At 34.8% G+C, this 26,204-nt stretch overlaps 1 protein-coding gene across 1 annotated transcript in view; it reads right to left on the bottom strand.

Moving 5' to 3' along the window:
- Window positions 1-4,087: 4,087 nt before the first annotated feature.
- The window catches only part of CLTC (clathrin heavy chain), a 66,826-nt gene continuing 44,709 nt past the window's right edge, over window positions 4,088-26,204 (bottom strand). Inside the window, exons 15-32 of the mRNA XM_055327288.1 lie at window positions 22,074-22,199; window positions 21,294-21,436; window positions 19,132-19,366; window positions 18,274-18,396; window positions 17,238-17,383; window positions 16,817-17,000; window positions 16,457-16,649; window positions 15,836-15,993; window positions 15,483-15,647; window positions 15,259-15,366; window positions 15,010-15,177; window positions 14,737-14,886; window positions 14,521-14,652; window positions 14,300-14,410; window positions 12,993-13,163; window positions 12,434-12,655; window positions 7,230-7,305; window positions 4,088-5,117 (exon numbers count right to left, since the gene is read on the bottom strand). Of these exons, the coding sequence (XP_055183263.1) occupies window positions 4,993-5,117; window positions 7,230-7,305; window positions 12,434-12,655; window positions 12,993-13,163; window positions 14,300-14,410; window positions 14,521-14,652; window positions 14,737-14,886; window positions 15,010-15,177; window positions 15,259-15,366; window positions 15,483-15,647; window positions 15,836-15,993; window positions 16,457-16,649; window positions 16,817-17,000; window positions 17,238-17,383; window positions 18,274-18,396; window positions 19,132-19,366; window positions 21,294-21,436; window positions 22,074-22,199 (2,736 nt within the window). The 3' untranslated portion in view covers window positions 4,088-4,992. The remainder of the gene's footprint in view (window positions 5,118-7,229; window positions 7,306-12,433; window positions 12,656-12,992; window positions 13,164-14,299; window positions 14,411-14,520; window positions 14,653-14,736; window positions 14,887-15,009; window positions 15,178-15,258; window positions 15,367-15,482; window positions 15,648-15,835; window positions 15,994-16,456; window positions 16,650-16,816; window positions 17,001-17,237; window positions 17,384-18,273; window positions 18,397-19,131; window positions 19,367-21,293; window positions 21,437-22,073; window positions 22,200-26,204) is intronic.

Genomic DNA, 26,204 nt, shown 5'->3' with positions numbered 1-26,204 from the left:
GCCATGGTAGCAACTGTTTTTAAATAGAAGGTTTATACTAGGTTCAAAAGTGATGCAATAGTATGTAACTGAGATGAAGAGAAGTCAATTGTAAATGTAGGATTCTGGCTCAGGTAATTTCTGAGGCTTGCCTCAGAGAATGATGACTCCCAAGTTCAAAGATGGCACATTCCCAACAGGATGGCCTGCTGTGGCTGACTCAAGTAATTGTAAGAAGTCATGGTATAGCTACTAAGATGAATTGTATACAAATGCTAGTAAATCTGGAAATAGAGTGTGCTTATTTCCTAGTTCACCTATACTTATTTTATTTTACAGGGTGCTTCATCTTACAGTTCTCGGGGTATACTCTGTAGAGCCCGTAGGGTCTTTAAGATACTTGCAAGGGGTCAAAACTATTTTCATAATGCTAAGACACTTTTTTTTTTCTGTGTTGACATTTGTAAAGGTGGATAAAACTGTTAGCACCTTTCACAAATCAAGGCAGGAGCACCCTAACCTATACAAGTAGTACTTCACTGCCCTATACTTACAGTAAAAAACAAAACAAAGTTCACTTAATGTCCTTGATAAAGTAGTAAAAAAGAAGTATTAAATTTGATCCTTATTTGTTTTGATATTCTCTAACATTAAACACTTCTGGTCCAGTACACACTGATGTATGAATGTTGTCTTGAGGAAAAAATGTGTGGCTGAGTTGTGAGCTGAACTGAACTTTGTCATATTAGATTTTTACTTGTAAAAATTGACAAACTAGTTATCCATCCAGACCTGGGTGTTTGGCAGATATTCTGGAAAACTTCTGCCTTTCATCCTAAGTTTCCCAAAACTTAAGATTTTCTGATTTAAAAAAAAAAAAAAAGATTTTCTGGTAAGATCAGTGTTCCTCACAAATTATTTAAAAGATATCTGTCAACATTTAGAAGATCTATTCAACTTAGTGAATCAGTATTTTTCATATAACGAATGCAGGAGGGTACAAATCATGCATGGGTAAAAGATCCATTCAAAGAACACTAATGGATTTTAATATAACATTATAAAAAGTTCACTGTTATGGTTTCAGATTCCACATTTCAACTACTATCCACACATATGCATCTCAAAAGGCTATTAAAATACTCCTTTCCTAATTACATATCTCCATGAGGCTAGACTTTCTTCACATACTTAAAAAAAGGAATATATTGAATACAGAAGCAAAAAGGAGAATCCAGCAGTCTTCTGTGAAGATGAACTTTGAAGAGATTTGCAAAAAAAAAACAGTGCAGTGCCACTCTGTTTTGAGATATATGGTTGATTCATAATTAACATGCAAGGAGTTTTATAGTTATATTTAAGTGATTTTTAAAATTTGTTTTAATTACTAATACAGTAAATATTAACATGTACAATTCCACCTAAACCAGTTTGGGATTGTCAATAATTTTAAGAGTATAAAAGGATACTAAGAAGTTTGAAAACCACTCGTGTGAAAATGTCTACATGACTAAATCAATTTACACAAAATTCAAGCAGCCCTACTACTTGGACATCATGTCTGTTCTTACTATACTATGTTGAAATAGTTAACAAGTATCAGATTTTTTGGTACAATGGCCATATTTCGATACTAGGACAAAAGATCACGGAAAGCATGCTTACTTCCTGAGAAGACTCCCATTAATCTCGCTCCTCTTCCTTCCAGTTTCAGTTAAACTTAGACAATTATAAGAACTCTTAAATAGCCCATTTTGTTTTTAGTTCCTCCTCCCAGACCATCATTCAAAGTAATGTTAGGGAAGACACCTTAAAGTTTATTACCAATTTGTTATACCACTTATTGTATAACACTTTACTGCCAAGTCTTGAGATAGGCATTTTGTGATTTCAACATACTTCTGGCAAATAATTCTGGAAAGTATTCAACATGTTAACATACACAAGAGGGAACATGGTCAGAGGTTCAGCTTGCTCAGGATGTGAATCTATGTCATACACCACAGCAGTTTCTTTTAACTATAGCCCATTACGGGTGGTTTATGTGGCAACTCCGCAACATTGGAGATAGCACGTTAAAGCTGTTTTTCTTAAATTTATAAGAAAACCTTTACTGAATATTTAAAACTTAAGAGATGAATTATTCCATTGGAAAGACAGAAAACAAACCCACAACTGATTCAAAGTACAGGAAAGGTCCAGAAGAATAAATCTTGAATTCTGAAAATGAACCCCCAGCGACCATGGTTATTCTCCCTGGTGATTTTGATTAACAATGAAGGAGGGGACGGGATGAGCACTGGGTGTTATTCTGTATGTTGGTAAACTGAACACCAATAAAAATTAATTTATTAAAAAAAAAAGAAAGATCAAATAAAGCAAATGCATGAGACAGAAGAAAAAAAAAAAAACAATGAAGGAGGGTGGGGGTGGGTGGGTGGGTGGGCAGAGATCCAGCAGAAACAAACAGCCGGATCTTTTCACTATGAGAAACTGAAAAGGAAAAGGGATTTTCCATCTAATACTATAATTTTTGATAGGAAAGTAAGGGATGGGATGATTAAAAGTGGGGAAGGGCAAGGGTTCTAAGTTTAAAAAAGAAGAAGAAAAAAAAGTCTTCCAAAGCAGCTTATGGTCATTTGCTTTATGTAGAGAATTTAAGAGCAATACAAGACACTAGGTAGGGGGCTCTCTAACTCTAGTGAGGATTTTTTTTTTTTTTACTTTTTTTTTTTTGTTTTTATTGAAGTTCAATTTGCCAACATAGAGTGTAACACCCAGTACTCATCCCATCAAGGAGAGAGAAAGGAGCTTCCAGGATAGGCAGAAACTGAAAGAATATGTGACTACCAAACCAGCTCTGCAGGAAATATTAAGGGGGACCCTGTAAAAGAAAGAGGAAGCCCAAAGAAACAATCTACAAAAACAGGGTCAGAACAGATATTACGATGACACTAAATTCATATCTTTCAATAGTTAACTCTGAACGTGAATGAGCTAAATGATCCCATCAAAAGACACAGGGTATCAGACTAGATAAAAAAGCAAGACTCATCTATATGCTGTCTACAAGAGACTTATTTTAGACCTAAGGACACCTCCTGCCTGAAAATGAAGGAGTGGAGAAACATTTATCATTCAAATGGTTCTCAAAAGAAAGCTGGGGTAGCAATCCTCATATCACATAAAGTTTATACCAAAGACTGTAGTAAGAGATGGAGACACTGTATCATACGTAAAGTATATCAATTAATAACAAGGTAAAGAGATACTGAGATAATAATACACTAATAGTAGGAGACTTCAACACTGCACTTTCTGCAAATGACAGATCTTCTAAGCAGAACAATCATCAAAGATACAAGGGCCTTAAATAATACAGTGGACTAAATAGATTTCATAGATATATACAGAATGTTCCATCCAAATGCAACTGAATAGACATTCTTCTCAAGTGCACATGGAACTTTCTCCAGAATAGACCACATCCTGGGTCACAAATCAGGTCTCAACCTATACCAAAGATTGGGACTGTCCCCTGCATATTTTCAGACCATAATGCTTTGACACTAGAACGCAATCCCAAAAAAGAAATTTGGAAGAAACTCAAACACATGGTGGTTAAAGAGCATCCTTCTGGTGAGGATTAACAATGAAATGAACTTAAAGTAACATTATTAGCCATCAACAATAAGGGTTGAATTCAAACACTGGATTAAAAAAGTCAAAGTACCCATAATGTGAGGGCCCTTACTATTCATGGTAAGGGATACATGCTTACATCTTTTTATTTCAAGTTAATATCACATCCACAATCTGTTCATTTAAGTGAAATGCTTATATCAAAACCTAAGGTGCCCTTTGGTTAAAATGATGGGAGACAGCCAAAATGTAGCCCACTACAGTGCTAGTTCTTCAGACTACTGCATGTACCTTGTTAACTACAGAATGCACATGATATAATGCTGTGTTTCTCCATATTCCAGTGCTCATTCTGCTGCTCCTGCCTCACAGTACTCCACCTCAGTATCCAATATGAAACCACTACAACCATGGTTCTTTTGGTTTAAGTTTGAGAGGTATTTAATTAAAACTGCCATTCTACATGTTATTTCCACAGTCCAGTAATTTATTTTAAATTTGAGTAATTTCAAATTCCACAAACAAAACTGAAGAACAGCAATATTTTGTTTGAATTCTCTCTTCTGTACACTCAGTGATCTAAAACACCACAATATCCAACATACACAAACCTCAGGGAAGGGTTAGTAAATACACACAGATTGGAATCATGGTGCTCTGTTCCTGAATGGAATGGTCCCACAGAAAAAGCACAGGATACAGCACAACATAAGGGCACCTGTTACATATGAAGTGAGCAAAAACACACTAGCATTTTCTAGATGCGTAATGAGGAAACCTGCATAGGTTAGAGGGCCTTTTATGCTCATTTAAAAGTCAGGCAAGTTGTCTGTAATGCATTTTTCAAATAATTTGGAGAGCACTGCAATCCACTGTAGGATATGCTGATTAGTGTTGTCTTTGTTGGCATTGACAGTCTTACATGGTCACATACCAATATTTTTGCTGTAGCTTTTGAGTAAAAGAGATTTAAATGCATTTAGACAATACATATCGAAAGCTGTTTACATACACTAAATTTAAGAGATTCAATATTAGAGTCTTTTTTTTCTTTAAACACTACAGAGTGCAAATCAGGTTCTTCACAACAGATTATTAAGCAGTTCTTCAAAGAATGAGGGGGAAGAAAAAAAAGCCCAAGTGAATAAAACATTGAAACTATTCCCCTTTGAAAATAAATTCTAAAATGATGCGGAATGTGAAATAAGCTTTTAACACAGGTGATCCGAGTTTATAGTTAGAAACAAAAAGTAGTCCTTCATGAAATAAAGGTTACAAGAACATGTGCCTGTTTTCCCATTATAAACTGAGAAGTGGGTAGAGACGATGTTTCAGTACGAAAATAGGTGACTACAGGATCAGCATTCTCTCTCACATGCTGTACCCAAAGCCAGGCTGTGGCTGCCCATAGGGTGGTGCAGTATAACCATAGCCAAAAGGTGCCTGGGGAGGGACTGCAACACTGGGTCCTGCTGTCAGCATCAACTGGGGCTGACCTAAACAAGAAAGACAAGAAGGGGCAGGGGGTGGGGGGTGGAAGGTGGGAGAAACCGTTAGCATTATAGGATGATTACACTCCAATCTCCCCAACTCTAATAACATTATCACAACTTAGAATGAATTTTGTAGTGGTGCTTTTGATTATTACAATTTTGGCAGGACAATCATCCTAAGAATGGTTCTGCCTAAAAAGCCAACAATTCAAGGCAGAGGGCAGAACTGTAACAGTAACTATGTTATTTCATTAAGGCAATATGCAGAGGCATGCGCCACATGACCGAGCAAGACAGCTGCCAATAAGCTTATCACTAGCTGGTATTTGCACATTATATCTGGGAACAATATAGTAAGGACAGGAAAGCTTAATTTTTTAATAGATGTGTTTTTCCCACAAATGAACTTTTAAAGATAGGTTTAAATTTCTAATTTAAAGGGCCACCCGGAATAGGTTAGCATCTGAATCTGGACTCTCAGGTCATGGGATCAAAGCCCCATGGCATGCTCTGCACTCAGAGAGGAGTCTGCTTGAGATTCTCTCTCCCTCAGCCCCTGTCCAGATCCAAGCTCTTAATCAATCAATCTTAAAAATATTTCTGATTTAAGCTATCTAAATAGTAATGAAATAGCAACCTAATGCATATCTAGCAAAGAATCCAGTACTAAGTAAATCAAAAATAACAAAACATATTCAAATATGCAATGGGAATGAATACATTAGAGCATATATCCTGTTTCAAAAACTATGTTAACACTCTTATGTACTTCATTAAAAAAAAGTTTTTAAGTAAACTACCCACAACAGTGGGCTCAATATTACAACCCTGAGGATCAAGTCACATGCTCTACTGACTGAGCCAGCCAGGTGGCCCAACACTCTTATGTATTTTAAATAATGGTGATCACATAAAGAAAACAACCTGTAGGAAACCTGGCTATCTAAAAGGAGAAAACAACACCTCTACCCACTCTCCTATAAAAGTATTCGTAATCCTCCACTAGAACGTAAGCCTAGTATGAGGTTTCTCTCAGACAAGTGACCTCATGTCTTTAATCGTGAACAACCAAAATTATTGTGAGCAAATTCTTTTTGGAAACCAACAGTTTGTAAAAACCGCTTTTAACCTCGATACTGAAATTTTTTTTCTTTTTTTTTTTTTGATACTGAAATTTTCAAATGCCCAGAAGGACTCTCCATTTAAACACTCTGAAAGTAAGCCAAATTCAATAGGTGTCCCCAAAGCAGTATTCTTCCTACTGTTTCCTTATCTCAAATATGTCGAACATCTCACTCAAATATTTTAGCCTGTTTTTTTTTTATTTTAGCCTGCTTTAATCTAATCATCTTTAATCTACTTTTAAATTGGTCTTCACCAACTTTATCAAAACTACACAGTTACACAGTCCTCTAAATTCCCCATATCCTTTTTAACTATAATAATGAGTTCTCGTAATAGATTTGTATATTATCATTTCCTTTAGCAAGCTAAGATCTAATGGTCACAATTTTATGCCTTCCTCCAAAGAACACCAGGTTGTAACGCTTCTAATTCACTGTTCAAACGAGTCTGTTCACCAAGAGTGAAAGGGAAAAGGAAGTAGTTCAGAATTGCACGTGGAAGAAGAAATTAAATTGCCTTCAATATTCACTGAGACTTTCAAGATCCTATCTCTCTGGAAAGTTCTCAAATGGAAATAACCCAGTTCCCTGCCCTGGTTAGAACTTAAAAAGATGTACTCTTTATGTAAAGCACACTAAAGACAGCCTTGGCATGTTCTCTTACCTCTGTACTTCCGAAAGCTGAATTCATTAATACTTCTTCTTTCTTAGTAATTTATGAATCAATCAGTGAGCAGGCAATAGGAAAAGTTAAGTTATGATCTTAAATGACTGTTTTTAAGTACTGTCTATGCATTTAAGATGACCTTCATCAACAATGTCAATGTCCGCTTTAAGATTATTTTCAGAAAAAGATGGCAGAATTATTCCTAAACTCAGTGAGCCTTCTACAGTTTAGAAACTTGCTATATTTCTGTTTTGAGGTAGGATCCCTAAAGAATGAAACATTTGTCTACTATTTTCTGTGGGGTTAAAAAGAGAGCGAGATTACCATAAACAATAGGTTGTGTCTCTGTAGCTTGTTCTTCTTCTTTTCTCAGTGATTCTGAAGCATCTAATTTATCCACCTGGAGAAAAACAGGTAATGTTACTTAGTACCTCAAAAGTATTATAAACCTAGGTTTATGGCAGAAAGTGGAAAAGCCTTAGTATGTTAAATTTGTCAAAATAAAACAGACTAAAGAACATTCTCAGGCCCCCTCAAATTCAATGGCAATGTTCACAGTTCAGTCAAGGTGATTTTTTAGCACTGTCATTATAAACCCTCAGGAAGGAGGGATTTATAAATGCCATAAAAGCTCACGCCAGGCTAAAACTGGGCATGCTAGGATGCAGCCAGCCTGAGGGAGGGAAATAACAAGAAGGAACCACTTTTTCAAATGAAGTTTAAACCATATCAAAGGTAATTATAATGAACTCATGACCAGGCAAGACTTCCCTTCCCAAAGGAAAAGATATTCAAAGAAGAGACTGGACAAATACTTATTTAGAATAAGCTATCTTTTCTCATTTGTGCATAGTGTCTGCAGATAATTGCTACATATGTGGACTGAAGTTTAAGACACAAAGTGGCTCCATATTCCATCTTTTTTAGATAAAGACAGGCTGTGTGCTTTAATGCTCTATTTTCTAAGAAGTAGAAATAGTAGTAGGAATGCCTAATTTTTGTCCCAATGTCTTTGAGGAAGAATTTTCTTTGCTTTTAATGAAGTCAAAGAACTAAGTGGCTATTACATGTTAACTACTCTAAATAAAAGTGGATAGTATCAGACCTAATACTGTAAAGTTCAAATGTTAAGAAAGAAAAAAAAAAGAAAAAAGTGAAAGAAAGGAGCTGGAATACATAGGTCATTCCACAAGCTAGCTGAGTGACCCTAGCAAACCATCACACTGATCCTCAAATTTCCTTGTCTGTATAATGATATAGTTGCATTAAGATATTCTGCAACATTTGTTCCAGGACTAACATGATTTGGTTCTGTAATTCTGCAAAGAATTGGGGAGAAATCATACTAGGACAGTGGGCTTATGGGATGTCTACTAAACAACATCCAAATGCATTTTAAACTATATTTGTCTTTTAAACTATATTTTAAAAGTCTATCATTATACTTGAAATAAAACTAAAGCTTCAGATTTTGATGTTATCTATTACTCATGTTTTTCAAAATCCTAAGTGCACTGGGTAAGATGGGGGGGGGCAGAGTGCAGGAAAAACTTTTAATGAATGTTCATGGCATATTACTCGGTAAAGCAAATAGTGAAAATTACTCACCAAAAAAGACATGCAGACTTTAGTGAAAAAGTATAAAGACTGGGTCCTAAAAAGGTCAAAGCAATCCCTAGTTTCTATTTGAAACTATTTAAAATAGTGTGAGTCTTCACATAGGTTATTAAGGTCAGGACAGTATTTTATACATATTTTAATTGTCCCATATTAAATATTATACATAAGTCTAATTCATTCTAGTTTATCAGGGAATAATTTGAGAAAAGTAAGTTGAGGTAGACACCCTAGATACCTTCAGATAAAATGTGGCTTTTCTACACTAGGAAAATGGGTTGGTTTGCTTTTGCATGCTATTTTACTATTTTATAGCCTAAGTGTTCATGTGTTAGAAATTACCCCAATATCAAATTAAAAACAACTATGGAGTAGAAATGCCATGAAAAATACCCAATATCTGGTATTCAAACTTAAAAAATTCTTTCAGTTGTATACTTTAAAGCACAGTCTGCGCCATCAGGGTCATTTGGAGTTTTGTTAACTAAACAGTATCCAAGAGGTTATACAAAAAGCATACATGTATGAGTGTACATTACTTTCAAGTTACTAGAAGAAAAATGAAACACCAACCAAAAAAAAGTCACCACTGCATAAAACATTTCCAGACTTTAAGGAAAAGAATCTTAAGTGAACACAGGTTTAAACATTAATGTCAGAGGTGAATCTGAGTCAGATGTTGAAGAAAGATGTCCTATTAAAGAAGTATATTGAAGATTCAGAAGAGCTAGGAATAGCGCAATGCCCAGGCATGAACACAGATAGGTTGGGCATGGGGGGGGGGGGAGAACTCTGAAGGAATAGCATCAAATTAAGCAAAAAAATTTTATTTTTCTATATAATGGGACAGCCTCTGGCATCGCAACATCTAATTTTTGTTTCCACTGACCCAATTTAGATTGCTCAAAAAAGAGAAGCAGAGAAGGCTTTTATGAACACAAGCTTTTGTTAAGAGCTGTAACAAAAGTTTCTGATCCTTGGATTTAAAAAGAAAAATTATAGGTAAGCATGTCACTGAGTTCAGTTCCATCTGTACTATTAAAAATTCACTATAATGTAAAAGGCTTTTCCACAAAGACTGCAATATGCTGCAGAGGAAAAGTTAACATGCAGTCAGTTATTTTGGTGTATGTGTGCATGAAAAAAAGGCAAAAGTACTGAAGCAAGAAGTGAGATCTGAAGATGACTGTTGCTATACAGGCTCTCAAGAAACACACACAGCCCACAGCAATGCTTATTTAAGAGTTTCAAAAGTAGTATGACGTAATTGCAATGACTGTTGTACATGCTTGATTTAAAACAATGCATAACACTGCAGTTCAATTACCTGTTTTTCACACACACGCTTTCTAACTGCCTTGCTTACTAGCTGCTGAAGGGCCTCACACACAATGCATTTTACTCAGGTTTGCCCTAAGTTCCAATGGTGATTCCAGTTTGGTTAAATGTAATTCCAAGGCATTGTGCCCCACCCAAATTCTTTCAAATTTGTTTCAACTCTCCTTTACCTTCCCACCCTTTTACTACAACAATTTGATACCAGACATAAGTTTGTTTCAGTTAAACTGGGATGGAGACAAGCCAATGAAGGAAGCAGCAACCAAAAGGTGCCTAAATTTGACCTTGGACAAGCCAACGGATGAATAAGAGAGCAAATTTTAGGTAGCTTCAGAGGTATGCCTTATTATAGGAAGAAGTTAATACTGCTTCATTATATACAGAAATAATCCATGTTGCCTGGCAACAATTATAGCAAGCTATTCTCATGATTAAAAAAGTTTTAATTCTTCTTGAAAATGGACTAGCACCATAAGAACTGGACACCTGGAGAAACATGAGGAAAGTCTCTTCGGAAGCAGCTAGTATCTCTTGTATCTACTTTCAGCAAAAAATTAGTAAGAATCAAGAGATCAGAAACTGGATCACAGTCCTTCAATACCAAAAAAACCCCCAAAAAGCCTTTTAGGGCGTATATATATATATGTATATATATATATACACACACACACATATATAAATTCAACAACTGTCAGGCAAGCTCACAAAATAAAACCAGAGGCTGCTTAAATTTATTTAGAGTATTAAGAAAATCCTATTATGGTCCAGATATTCTGACAGGGAAGAGAAATTTCCTGAAACTTTGGAATTAATATGGAAACTCACCATGCTCGGTTTTTAATAATATATTTAAGAGAGACTGTGAACCAACTACTGATTAGCCTCCTGCCCTTCCTAAAGCCTATTAGCCGATTAGTAGCAAACATCTACTAATGTCCTACAGCTCTATTATAGTTATGTTTCAAGGGACTTGCAGAGGCTTTAATGAAAATTTATTGGGGGGAAAAAGCAGCAGCAGCAGTGTAGAAAAGGAAGGAAAAAAAAATCATGCAAGTTTCTTAGACTTAGTCCTCCAGACTTAAAGATGGAAAAGAATCAACTTTCACCTTTTCCTTTATTGCATCAACCTGCAAAGGAATTCAGAAGGTGCAGCTTAGAAAAAAATCAAATTCCATATTGAGCATAAAAAGGTAGAATCAGCAACAAAGGTTTAGGGGAGAAACATCTAACCACTAAAAAAGGCATGAGAAAAGTGAAAATAAAGGGCATATTGGAAGCAAAATTTAGAATATATTTTTTTAAATTTCAGAGCTTATTGCAGAAGAATTTATGCTAGAGTCAGTGTGAAAGAAAGCAGCTTAATCGCTAGTAAAACTTACAGCATTTCGGTTAACAGCAGCTTAGAGCCAAGTCTCATAAGTTGGCATTATGCATATGAAAGGAAGCTATTCTCATCATGGCTAATATAAGGCAACAGTTTTCTTACATTGGACTTGAAGCAGTTTTTATACCAAAAATGCTAATTCTTAAAAAATTAAAACTGAGCGATGTCTGGGTGGCTCAGCTGGTTAAGCGTCTGCCTTCGGTTCAGGTCATGATCTCAGGATTCTGGGATCAAGCCCCATGGTGGGCTCCCTGCTCAGTGGGGAGAGCCAGCCTGCTTCTCCCTCTGCTCTCTTCACCCCCCACCCCTGCTTGTGCTCACTTCCTCTCTCTCTCAAATAAATAAAATTATAATGGAACACAATGGTATCTACTTAGATGGCACCCTAAGGAAATATTCATACTGGGGGTGATTGATAGTACACTTCCCCCCTTTCCTCAGGCATGCTGAAGAGATCAGATGTGAAACTGATTTTAATAAGCATGTTTTACTTTTAACAAGTGGATCCTTTAGGACCATTTTAAAATGTTCTACAGTAAAAGAGCTACTAACTGTTGAGGATCAAGTGAGTAAAAAAAAAAAATATTATGACATCAAAAAGGAACACTAGATAGGTAAATGAATTTTGTAAGATGATTATACCCACAGCTTGTTTAATGCACTTTTAGGTAATATGTTAATTATTAACCTGCTAGGATATTTTTAAATTGGGGATAAAGCTATCAAAATATTGAGATTAATGGGATGTTAAGAATATAGATTTTGCTTCCCCAGAAGAAACAGGCAGACATACTAAAGTTAAGAAGCAACCAAACAAAGGGAATCTACACTACCAAGTTATGGATAACTGAGTTATAAGAACTGATTTAAGGAAGATTTTATTTTGGGGAGAAAAAAAATCTTTATGTTTTAAAAAAAAAGAACCAAACATACAATATAGAAGTAGTACTATTCACCTTCAGTAATACATGAAGAAGTAAACATTCTGACAAGTTATGTTTAAGTTCCCTTTTCCATTCAATGTCATTTGTCAGATATTACACATTTCTGGAGAACAAAAATATTTTATGACAACCAAATGACTTACACTTCTACTAGAGAAAAAGCATTTGAAAAAAATAAATCTGTGCATGGAATTTTATATATCCTCAAGGTAAGTAGTTCTGAATACACCCAGAGGCACCATTACCTTTGTCAAGTATTCTTTCATGACCTGGATGAAATAGGGCATGGCAAAATCCATGATATTGTGCCTCCATGCAGTTTCCAGGACAACATCTGGCCTTAAAAGATCATAACAGGTAAAAAGACAAGCTCCAAAGCACTCTCTTTTTTCTTCTTGCAAAAACCACTGTAGGAGTTCTTCAGCCAACTCAGTATCTTTAGATTCAGAGGCATACTGCATTGCATCCTATTCAAAGGAAAGGATGAAGGTCAAACATTAAACTCAAATACACTAAACTGGCAAAACAAGTAATACAATAGGGGGAATAAATCCCAATTATATCATTTAAATTGAAGATTTGTTGAAAGAAAAGAAGACAAGGAAATTTTTTTAAGAGGTTTGACATAAACAGAAGACCCCTAGAATCAAAAAATTGATAATTACTATCTCCCTCAAATGGGGGCTTGAGGGCAATTCTCATATACTTGTACAGACCACATCACTTCGAATATACCATTTTTAGGGTTAAGACAGATCATCTAGTACTCGATTTAACAGACCCGCCCCCACCACCTTTATCCACCTTATACAGGCTATCTTTTTTGCACAGCTCTACACTCTGTTTCCAGCGATTGTTGCCTTTGAAAAGATAAGCAGCAATTCTTCTGAACTCAATGAGTTCATGTTTTTCCAAACGCTGAGCAAGTGAGATATTGTCAAAATTGTCATAAGCATCTATTGATGTTCGCAGAGCCTTAAAAAACAAAACAAAACCATACAATGCCAAATCAGTTTCATTTTAGTTTAAAATTTGTTCCATCATTTTTTATCAAGAAGTCATTACTGTATATGACTGAATGTATAAGACTTGATCAATATGCTGTATGAAGTGTATATATAAAATACAAATTGATCAATGAGCTATTATTACAATACAACAGCCTAAATTCAAGTGTCAGGCTAGAAAGTTGTAAGCTGAACAAGTATCAAGGTTCTTCAATCTGACTGCATAACAATAAAGTGCTCAAAGGTACTATAAAAAAAATATTTTTTTTTTAAAGATTTTTAAAGATTTTACTTATTTATTCATGAGAGACACAGAGAGAGAGGCAGAGATAGGCAGAGGGAGAAGCAGACTCCATGTAGGGAGCCCAATGTGGGACTCGATCCCGGGACTCCAGGATCACGCCCTGGGCCAAAGGTAGATGCTCAACCGCTGAGCCACCCAGGTGTCCCACATACTATAAAATTTCTAAAGATACAATTTTTTCCAAAGTTTTTAGTATCAAGAACTTGAATAGTTATGAAAATGGGAGGATTCATAATTTGGAGGAGAAGATTTTATGCTTTAGAGAAACTCCTGATACAACACAACATGATATTTAGTAATATAGAGCAGTATAAGATCTGAACCCATCATGTTGATAAAGAAAAAAGGCAACTAGCTTAATCTTACTTCTGATTTTATGTTTGCAAAATTCTTCACAAGGGAAAGTTTATTAAAAGACAGATACTAATATGCTACTGGGCAAGAAAAGCAGTGAATATACTTAATACCAAATAATTTCATAGACTAGTTAAGAGATCAAAGGCTTTTTTGAGCCTTACATATAATCTAGATGTTTAAGGACAAAGTAACAATAGTATTTTTTTCTTAAGCATTAACCAAGACATGATCTAAGCAAAATTCTACAAAATAGGCAATTAGAGCTCAGATTTATCGTTCCTGAAAACACTAAGTTTAGATCGCAGGCATATAAGTACCTACTGTTTACAAACCTAAAAGATAATGGGTTTTGTTTTTTTTTTACTCCAAAACATATCAACCTAGTGACTCAATCATAACCTGAATTTTGAGTTTTTGCATATAAACATATTTGTATGTTTTACCTGATAATCTTCTTCTGTAATAAAGAGGTTGTTCAGTGATTCATTCACAGATTTGTTATTGTGGTTTTGAACTGAACGCAAATATGGTTTCACCAGTGGTAGCTGTTTAACCTTTAAAATAAAGAGTTTTGTTACAAACGTAGCATATCCTTATTGTTCAACAAAAGTTATCCAGATATGCCTTACTGCCTTGCTATGAGGTTCTCAAGTTTTTAAATTACCTTGCTGAAATAATTGACTGCACGAGTATGATCCAACCGTGGAGACAGCACCATCAGCAAATCATTTAACAACAGAGGCTTGAATTCCAAGTAGAACTGTATTGCTCTGTAATATAGTTCCACATTTGCAACCTAAAATGGGAAAAATCCATATGTAAGTTATTTCCTAATGAGCTCTCTCCTTTTGAAGCTTCATATTCTGAAGAAGATACACACCTTGGTAATGATATCTTTGAACTGTCCTTCTTTCCACGCATCAGTTGGATGATTCATCATTGTAATTATGGCATTATCATATTCTTCATACTTGTCATACAAAAACACCAATTCTGCCCAAAGATGAGCTTGTTCTGCAGCTCTAAGCACCTAGAAAGATTTAATTGCTTTAGATATGGTCTGTATTCTAGCTAAAGCCTTAAAGAGAAAAGATATTTTAAGGTTTCAGTTACAGCTATAGAGCTGCCTCACAATGTTAAAAGGTTGGGTTACCTTAGGAATATTCACTCTGGACCAGAATAGCTCCAGGTGCTCCCTCATTTTTTGTGGCTTAAATTTAGAATACAAAATAGCTAATTCGGTAAACATTCCCATATGAGCTCGCTCAAGTCCCAATGCTGCTTCCAACATGGTTATCAGTTCTTCAAAGTATCCTCGATCCTAAATAAGGGAAATACACAATTAAAGATAAGACTACCTGTGGCAATAGATCTCAATTAATACAAGACTCCTGTTCATTACCTGATAGTAGTTGATAAGTTCCTCCAATTCATCTGCATGTACTACAATATGAAGCCCACACATCTGAGCAAGACGGAACTCCTTGCCATCTACACAGGCAAAGCAGACCTATAACAAAAATTTCAATTATGAAAACTCAAATATAAACATGGCTGGTTAAGTCAATCAGTTTAAAAAGATTTCTAAGAATCCTAATTCTTCACTCAAATGGATGTTGAGATTACCTCTTTCCATGTTCGAGTACTGTTAGCTTTCCTAGCTCCATCAACAGCTGCCTGATATTCACCCAGGTGAACCAGAGTAGATGCCAAGCGTCCAAAATTGGATACATTATTGTACAATAGTTTAGCAGCATCATACATTTTTTCATCGTAACAACGGTCGCCAACCTGAAACAAACAATCTATTTTCAGTAAGTGTAAACTCAATCCTCTTTCTAAAGTCATAACCCAATTTAAGACTGAGAAACATTATTTTTCCTTGGAAATCATCAGTTGTGACGGGTTCAGATCCTATTAACAAAGTGGCTTAACCGTTTATTTTTATTCTCTGAAAAATATCGGAATAGGAAACCCACTTGTTGGATATGAGCATTATTTGGCCCATTGATGAACTCTTCTAACTCTGCAAGGCGGTTTGTTTTAGCCAAGGCAAATATCAATTCTGTCTCCACATAGGACTCACGAGCCTTCTTACGGGCCATCTGCAAGTACTTCACCAGTTCCTCCCAGTTTCCTAGGTATAAAGAAGAAAATAAATTCAAACACTAACATCCTAACATTTATCTTTTCACTCAAGTGAGAACTGCTGTTTATTTCCTTTCTAAGGAAATAACATAGAGAATAACATAAACAATTAAATTTATCTAAAATAGCAAAATTTCTATTACATTTCTGTATTACCACTGACCAAATGAATAGCTGAATTCCCCTTTTCCTTAGGGTTGTAAGATTAGAATTTGATGAAAATTTTAGGAGATTTCAAAACAGAAAACTAATCTTCCCTATGGACCTTTTTAAATTCACAAAATGGAACCTCTCTGTATGTGGACTAAGATTAAGTGGTAAATGTCTTCATAAGTAACCATGCAGTATCTAACTCCTATATAAATTCGGAATAGACCTAAATATTAATGCTTAGCTTAATCACAGCTTAGGTACATTTTCTGAGGTCACAAACACATAAAAGTAAGTCGTACCACTAGTGTTGGCAGCCTGAACAACTTCCATGTAGGATGAAGGATCATCTGCTTTGATATAAGAATCAATGGCTTCTTTCACCATTCCTTTCTGCAACTGGGCTTTAGCAAGCTGACTCCAAACTGCAGGTTCATTGCAGCGTTCAGCAAACTCATATGCCCGATCCAAATTTCCAATATGTTCAATCAAGACCTAGGCAACCAATATTTGAATTTGGGTTCAAATTGAATCAATCAATAAATGTGAATCAATCTTGCCACATAGCAATTATATTTAAACAGTTAGGATTTTATTGCTGGGCGCCAGGCCTAACAGGACAACACATATATTGAATCAACTTAGGCAATGTGAAGACCTACCTGAACTGCTGAAGTATTAACATCAAATTTCCGGAAAATGGCAAATGCTTCTTCAAACAACTCATTGCAGATGGCAATATTGGCAATATCTGGGGCATCATAATTATCCAGGCGGTTAATATACTCCATAACACGTGTACGGTCAGCCTTGATTGCAGTGAGGATGAGGAGATTTTGCAGATTCCTTTTAAGAAAACAAAAATTTGAATGCATTATTTCAAAAGCTTATCAGTCATAAAGAATAAACACTGTGGCTATGAGGAGTTTTTTCTCAGAGGCAGGGTTAGAAAAGGAGGGTATTAGAAGAGTCAGAATTCAAACAACTTTCTCTAATCTTCGTCTCGTTGTTCCTTCTCAAAAGTGATAAGACCGTAACTGAAGACTGAATAGAAATAGCCAATGGACTCTTCTTATAACATACCTGTGTTCACTAAATACAGAGTTATCAAGGACAATTTTCTCCAGTAGTTCAATGAGTTCATTAGGAAGGTCTGCAGTCATAAAAGCCTTGACAGTTACTGATACTTCTTCAGGGTCCTGAGTCTCAGACAAGGCTGTCTGTACAACCTACAGATTACATACATACACAGGGAGTTAATGGTACTGAAAATCAAGGTAGTTATGAAGAAAACATTCTACTCTTAGGCTGGCATCTCGGTAGAAAACTTGAGAATAAATACCTTTAAATTCACAACATGAAGGGTTTTCTACACAAATCCACATATACCCACATTATGTGTATTTCTGTTCTTTAGAAAAATCACCTAATAAGATAATTTCTTTTTCTGTTTAAAATATTATCCATAACTTCAATGGCTACATATGAATTCAACCACACAGATGTGGCAATATGGACTCAGTAATTCCTCTATTTTTGGCTAATTATATGGCTCCCAGGTGCTTCAATATTTTTTCCAGGAAGCTTTGTATCTAACATGGGAATTTTCCTTAGAAATGCTTCCTAGGAGAGGAATGAAAAATAACCCTCAACTTATTTGCTTCCTTATTTATACTTCTACCAGGAGAATTTAAGAACCATTATAACAACCTCTAATTTTAGGGTTTTGAAAAAACGTTTATGGGAACCTGAGTGGCTCAGTAGGTTAAGCATTTGCCTTCGGCCCAGGTCATGATCCCAGGGTTCTTAGATTGAGCCCCATATCAGGCTCCCTGCTCAGCAAGGGGTCTGCTCCTCCTTCTCCCTCTTCCACTACCCTCCCCCCCCACTTGTGCTCAAGTGCACTCTGTTCTCACAAAAATAAAATCTTTAAGAAAAAGTTTTCAATTTATGATATGTGTGTAAAATATATGTATATTAGTTTAATTTTATTTTCTTCTACTTTTTACTGACTTCTCATAGTTAAATATGATCCATTTGAGTACATATAGATATGATGATGGGAAAGGTTTTATTCATAGTTGAAAGGATGAGCCTTAAACACATTTTCCAATTTTACCTGGTCAATTAGGGGTCTCCTGTAAGGATTGCTTTCCAGCAGCACACTACCCCATAATTCTGGATCCTTTCGGCGTACCAAATAGCGGGAAAGACTTTTGAAGAGGGAATTCTCATTGCAAACCTAAATAAGATATTAAAGGTTAGTTTCAAGGTAAAAAAGTAAAGACTTCTTATAGACTAACTTTGCTTTTAAAGGTTATTTTGTATGATATATATATATATATATATATGTTGATATATATACATATATGTTAATATATATATAATCCAGTATATGGTTTTAGTTATTTTTTAATTCATCACTTTTACATATAAGCTTGAGTAGGTCACAACCAAGTTCTTATTAAAATTCAATAAGCAATCCTAGAAAAAAAAGCTAAAAAGGACATTATTGGGTCAATGACAAAACTAGAATGTTACAGATTTTTAAATTATTCTATCAGTGTCAGGATGACTCAAGTTGGTATCTACAGTGTGGTTATGAAACAGAATATTCTAAGTCTTAGGAAATATACACTGAAGAGGTATGCAACTTATTCTCATATGTATACATATATTTGAATGTATGGTGTGTATGTATGTTTATGTATGAGAATGAGACAGTGTACGAGAACACAAGTGATAAAACTACTGGGGTTAAAATGTTAATAGGTGAATACAGACTTAATTTACTATTTTGGCCACTTTAAATTCATAATTATTGGCAAATAAAGTTTTTTAAAAAGCACACATCTACAAGGAATGTTCTGTATTACGTAAAGCCACTGTGAAACTCAAAATTCACTAATCTAACATTATACAACAGGTTTTTAAAAATGCAGCTTCTCTCTATACATATTTAACTAATAGTACTCACATTAATAAGTTCCAGATCACATTGGCCACGTTCATAAGCAACACAGGCCAGATGTGGATCTCTCTTCTCACAATACTTTCCAACAACGCGACTGTCATAATAAGGATTTTCACGAAGAAATCTCTCTGGGTTGTTATTACTGTCTATGTAGATTTTGGCTAATGCGTTGTGAGTAGCAGGCTCCTCACAGCCCTCATGAATTCTGGCCTCTAGCCAAGGCAGAAGTAGTTTCAATCTAATATTAAAAAAAAAAAAAAAACGAAACACACACATATACACAAAACAACACAAAACCACACATGCTATATTATAAAAAAAAACACATAACTCTTGACAATGCTAATTACAGAAGTATTATGGCATATAATATGCTTTCCCATACATAATTTTGAATTCTCAACAATTTTACTACAAATTGGGAAATTACGATTCAGAGATGGTGAAATGATTTGCCCAAGATTACACAAAAGGTATAAAAGACTATCTTTAGAATCTCCAAGATCTGCTACATTATTCAGATAGGATATAGAAAAAAAGAGATTATAGATTCATATTGTTATTTTCTTATACTAAACAAAATATCTAGACCTCAGAGAAATTTTGTTTAGAAGATGGGGTTGTCATATGAGAAAATAGGCCAGATTATCTAAGGTTCCTTACAAATCTAACACAATTAATAGACATTCCTATAGCAAAAGGGGGCAGTACACTAAATACACAATGGGAACAAAATCTGGTAGCTTCAGAAGCTCTGGGTTTAATAATTCTACCAGTCATATGATCACTTCACCAAGGATCATGGTTTCACTGAGCTATATAGCTTTTTTTTTAATGGTCCTGATGACCCAACACTCCTGACCCTGGTTTAAGTATTAAAAGCACCCAGAGGGAGGTGCCTGGCTGGCTCAGTTGGTGGAACACGTAACTCTTGATCTCAGGGTACTGAGTTCAAACCCCACATTAGGTATAAAGATTAAATAAGCTTTTTTAAAAATTAAAAATTAAAAAAAAAAATACCCAGAGGAAAAACAGCAAAGCCATATTTTGGCTATCAAAATCATATAGTTATTATGAACATACTCCCATTAGAGACACAACTTTAATATTAAGGCAAAAAAAAAAAATCAAGATCCTATAAACATGTGCAACCTAAGCAGATGTGCCATGGCAACTGAAAAGAATAAAGATTAGCTAAGGCACATCCAGACTAGTGACTCAGATGTTAATCTAGCTTATCATAATATAATTTGTAAGTTAAAGACCAAATAGTCTAACTGTTAATTCTCTGGCTATTTGCTTGCAATATACAACAAAAGATTGTTTTCAGGTATTAGATTTAAGACTCAACTCAAACCTCTTTCTAAATGTTAAATTGTAATGACCTACAATCAGTTCAAATGAGGCTCAAGCTTTTAAAATCAGTATTATATATGTGTGTGTATATATATATATCTCCATTGTCTTTACACAATTTTCTGTTTGAAATATTCAAATACAAATTCTATGAATATCATTTTTAGGATACCTATACTAACTCAGGTTAAAATTAAACCCCACAGGTTTTCTTACAGCTTTTCATACCCAGAGTAACTTTCCACTGTTCGACCAATCCACCAACCTCATTCACTACATCAATACTTTCTAAACACTAGTTCATCAAAATGTCCCAGCTAGAAAAAGGACTTCATAGTACAGTATTAGAAGTACTTATACTCTATTCTCTTCCACTGGAAATTCAGAATTCATGTTATCACATTAAGGTTCAAAATAAATCAGTTTAACCCAGAGTTACACAGGAAACTTTTTTCTCTCATTGGAGAAAAATTAACCAAAGAAGAATTAGTTACTAAAACAGTGGTATTGGACCTAACTAAAAAGAGGGTTTTTATGTAGTTTACATTAAAAACATATAGTCAAACCACACAGTTTTAATTATAAACACGCAAATAATGTCTGTATGACAAAACTGTAATGTTTTAGAAACAGATTTTTTTCCAGTACTCAAGCTATCTTCACTTCTAAATTGGAGGTCTCCAGGGGATTATGACGCACATTTTACTGAATAGCTTTTAGGCAAATGACAGGCTGTACTTTTTATCCAATAGCATGCTAAGAGAGACTACTCATTTATAGGAGTTATGTAGGTTAAAATGGTACTACACCTGTTTCTTTTTTCAACCTCAGCAACAAGCTCATCAGTAGAGAATTGACCTCTTACAACAAGAATCAAATTTTTAATAACATCTTCAGAGCAATCAACATCAAGCAATCCTCCAATAACCACAGGAAGTCGACTTGGATTCACCTATGGTTTAAGAAAAAAAAAAAAAAGTCATTATGTTATTAACAAGCAAAGCAAAAAAGGAGTTCAAAAAAAATTAAACTCATTTCCCTCTTTTAAGCTCAGCTTTAAAATTCAGTAATAAACCAAGAGTCTGAATTTGCTAGTAGACAGGAAAAAGTTAGCAGGAAGTATGGGTTGGTTAATTCATACCTCAGACTGCTCTAAATAAAGTCAGTCTGTCCAGAGGCTATAGTCACAGAATGTCTATGGAAGACTAATTAAAAGGTCTCCATTAGAATAAAACTGTTTTTCTTTTTTCTCTAGTTACAAAGTAAAGTTTCAAATATCTATGTTAAGATGGTTTTAAAACTCTGCTTTAGAGTCTATGACCTCTACATGGATATACTTCAGGGGTTGGGTTCAAGTTAACTAGTGTGTAGGTCATCCAACTTTTCCAACTATAGCAGTTTGTTCTGCTTTAAAGGCTTAACATGAATGTAAATTTCCAATCTAAATAAAGAGTCTAAGGAGAAAAAAAAAGTTGAAAGGCACTGTAGCAGACTACTCCCATTTTGTACTACAGAATTTCAAAGGATATGAAGATTTCCAGAGTGTGAGAAGTAAAATTTACAATAAGGTATTTTTAAATATTACTTACCTTCTGTACATATATTTCTATATACTTTTGAAGATTATTTCTATATAAATAGAGCACCAAATCATGGACAAAGTCAAATCGGTCACATACAATGATAAGTGGTAACTGATCTGTTAGCTTCGCTTCCTGAAAAAAGAACAAAAAGTAGCCTTAATTTTCTACTTTTGTGAGCTATCAAATCTATATAAAATATGAGAATCTGTTCTACACTGGGAAGAGAGGCTCACATAAACTTGGCTCTTCTCTCAAAGAAAGAAATGCCCCAGTAGATGGTGTGTGCCCATCCCAGTTTCATTAAATTTTTATTAAGCTAGACTTAGTCTCAGAGCAAAACACCCTTTACCAAAAAAAAAGATAACAAATGAAGATTTATGAGCCACTAGTGGCACTTAGGATATAAAATCATCAAAAAAAAAAAAGGATATAAAATCATCACAGTGGGACTTTCATTAATAGTAACATTGCAACTGGGTTTGGAGTTCATAAGAACTATAGTCACATTATAAAAATTCTGGCATAAATGGCTCAAAGTTATTTCAAACTAATGATTTCTTTTTCACCCCTCCCAATTCCAATCTATATGGCCAACTTCTAACACTATTACAATAAAGCCTACAAGGAGCAGCATGATGATTTAAAAAAACAAAACAAAACAAAACAAAAAACACCACACATTTAAAAAAGAAAAAGACATCTTTAAATTACCAATTGCTTTTACCATTACAAATACCAAGCTATAATCCTACTTATAGATTGACACAGATGGTACAGACAGGTAGCTAAGACCTGTACTGGGCATTTACCTGATACATGTCCTGTTACATTCCACAGACATAAGGTACAGCACAAAAAATAACAGTTTCCATCAGGAATTCATTTATACACAGTGAAACATTCCTCAATAAATGATTCCTCTATGTCAGTCTATTAAGGAAGCACAACTAAGCAGGCTAGGACTTTCCCTAATGACAGCCACTCAGAATATTATTTGCAATATTAAAATAAAATGGTTCCTAAAGTTTAGTGCACATCACTCATCCAATCATAAATTTGAAGATTAGACTATGAAATGTTCAGAGAATACCCAACTAAATCTAGGAGTCAGGGAAATCATGAAAAAAAAATCAAATTGGCTGTAAATCTGAAGTGGAAGTCCAGCTGCAGATTTTTCACATTAAGGAAAGTCTAAAGCATGTATTTAGCACCATGGAAACCTGTACTAACAACTACCAGCATTTCTAAAAAATGCTGGATCTACCTATCCAAAATATTTCAGTTAGCCAAGTTTTTCCTACTAAATGAACATCAGAAAGTTAGTGGATCAATATACTAATCTTCTTTATCCTCTTTAATATACACATAAAATATTACATACTTTACCACTTAGAAAATACACTTGAAAGTAATGGAAGATTACCTATGTGTTCTATTCTCATGCATGCATGGGTGTTTGAGGTTTCTGTTGGTAAAGACAACTAGAATGTATTTCCAATGAAAATTTAAGATTGGAAAAGTAGACAAAAACTAGTGTATTTTCTTGACTACCTTAATTTGCACATGATTTCACACATGGGAGTAATGCTATTAATATTTTAAATTATGTATTAAAAAGCTTAACCCTCTAGCTATTATATGGTTAAAGATTTGAAGAACAAAATTGAAATTATATAAACACATTCAGAGGTTTTCTTAAACATGTTACTTACTTAACTAATATTTACTGAGTACCCATATACCGGACACTGTTCTTATGCACTGAAATAGCAAGGAACAAAGTAAAGCATTCCCTCAAGGAACATATGTTCTAGTGGGAAAAAATAATGTCTTATAATATTAAGTGTTCTAAAGAAAAATAAAACAGGATATGGGAGAGGTGAAGATGGAATAGGAATAGATTTTATTCTAAACAGGGTAATCTGAGACATCCTTTCTCATAACATTTCATCAGAAATCTGAACAAAGGTAAGGAATCCTGGGATCCCTGGGTGGCGCAGCGGTTTAGTGCCTGCCTTTGGCCCAGGGCACGATCCTGGAGACCCAGGATTGAATCCCACGTCGGGCTCCCTGCATGGAGCCTGCTTCTCCCTCTGCCTGTGTCTCTGCCTCTCTCTCTCTCTCTGTGACTATCATGAATAAATAAATCTTTTTTTAAAAAAAAAAAAAGGTAAGGAATCCTAATCATGAAGATTTGAGAAAAAAGTAGAAAAGGGCACAAGCAAGGGTCCTGGGGCAGGAGAAGGTTCAAGGAGTTTGAGGAATAACAAGCAGGCCAGTGTGGTTTAAGTACAACCAGAAAAGAAAAATTATTAAAAAAAAAAAAAAAAAGATCAAAGGTAGTAGGAAGCAGATCATGGGTCCAAAGAACAGTTCCATGCTTTCTATGGATAGCTATAGTTCTACAGGGTGAACGCATGAGCCAAATCATGCTACTGAAACCACTTCCTCCTGCTCACAGGCTCCTTTAAAGACAAAGTTATAATCTACCAATCTCTGTATTCCTGGTGGCTAACATGTAATTGCCACTTGAATGCTCAAGATCAGAGTATTTTTCTTATCAGAGTTTACATATAACACCAATTATCATACAGCTAGGATCTCCAAACTGAAATTTAACGGCAGTGATGATGAGATGTAGCATTACAGCTATATTGTACAGGTCAATAAGGAAAGTGAGTAAAGTGTCTAGTATGTTCCATTTTTACTACTGGGGTGAAAGGTTGAATACAATAGTAGCATCTTAGTACTAAGCTCCCATCTCAGACTGAAGATAAGACACAAGGTTTACCTCTAACTTGGGCTGGAATTAAAATTCCTTCACAAAGTCATGAATCTTAAAACCAATGATAAAATTTGCCTGATAGAAAAAGATAGGTAGGCTGACTACCTTATTTCCAAGGCCCATCAACAGTTTATTAACAATGGTTATCACTTGAATACCTATGGCAATACAAAGTATTGACTAGATCAACACAGCTTCTGGTCAGAAAAACTGAGGCTAAGTTAATTTGCCTGAGGTAACAGCTAGGTAAATACCGAATGAACAAATAATAGCTAATAACAGAAATAGAATTTGAACCAGGTCTCACTGGTTTAAAAGCCCAAAATCCACATCCATTTCCCCACTCTATCAGACTTGCACCTAATTCACAGCATGATGTGTGGAAGGGGAGTCCTCTTCTCATTAGATCTCAGGGGCTAAGCAACTTAAGGCTACACTATGCTAAAATCCAGAGGATTTTTTTTTTTTGAAGCTCAATAACTATTTTCACTTAATTGTGATGTTCATTTAGTCCTGCTTTACACATAAATCACTTAAAAAATACAAATGCAATTCTAAAGAAATGACAACTGAAGCTTAACAGTCAAGAGTTTAATAACAACGAAAAGGGAATCTAAGAATCTGGTAGTATTTTTTAAAAAGGAAACAGTACCGATACTCAAAGAAGGAACTAAATTGTAGTCATGGTACTCTAGTCAAGCATAGAGCATCAAATTTTCTCTCATTTGGAGGGCTTTCTGATACCACAAAGACTTGGGTTCAAACATATCATACTATCCAGGCTACTGAGAATACTCGTGATGGCCAAGATATTATATAAACTATACCATGGAGAAAAGTTTATCTTTTAATCTAAAATATAAGGCAACTTCTATACTTTAACTACTTCATTACATTAAAACCTCTATTTAGCTATTTAATCTAGAACCCAGTAGTAATTCTTCAAAAGAACAATTAATAAAACTATAGATTATCTAAAATAACAGTGTAGGAGTAGGAAAAGCCTGGTTTTTCTACTTAATTACAAAATAAACATTTTGGGTTTAGTGTCAATGTAAAAATTCTTCCAAAAAGACAAAAAGTAAGAACTTTACATACAATCCCTAGAATCATTTCGTGTATTATTTAAATGCAAAATACATATCTTTAAGGGGTTCTCTAAGTATCCTATAGTTTACCTGATTTTTATCGACAGCTGCCCATTTTAAAGCTTTTATTTTCCTCATAGTGTGACTGGTAGGTATGAGAATAAAGCTAAAGTTAAGTAAACATTAATTTAACTGTCCTTAGGTATGTTTTGAAGAGCTAAAAATCTTTAAACCATTACTCTTTACTGCAACACAGGCAGTTTT

Source organism: Nyctereutes procyonoides, unplaced genomic scaffold, assembly GCF_905146905.1.
Source record: "Nyctereutes procyonoides isolate TBG_1078 unplaced genomic scaffold, NYPRO_anot_genome, whole genome shotgun sequence".
NCBI lineage: Eukaryota > Metazoa > Chordata > Mammalia > Carnivora > Canidae > Nyctereutes > Nyctereutes procyonoides.
Note: the sequence above shows the minus strand (reverse complement) of the source record. Positions and strands in the feature narration are given on the sequence as shown.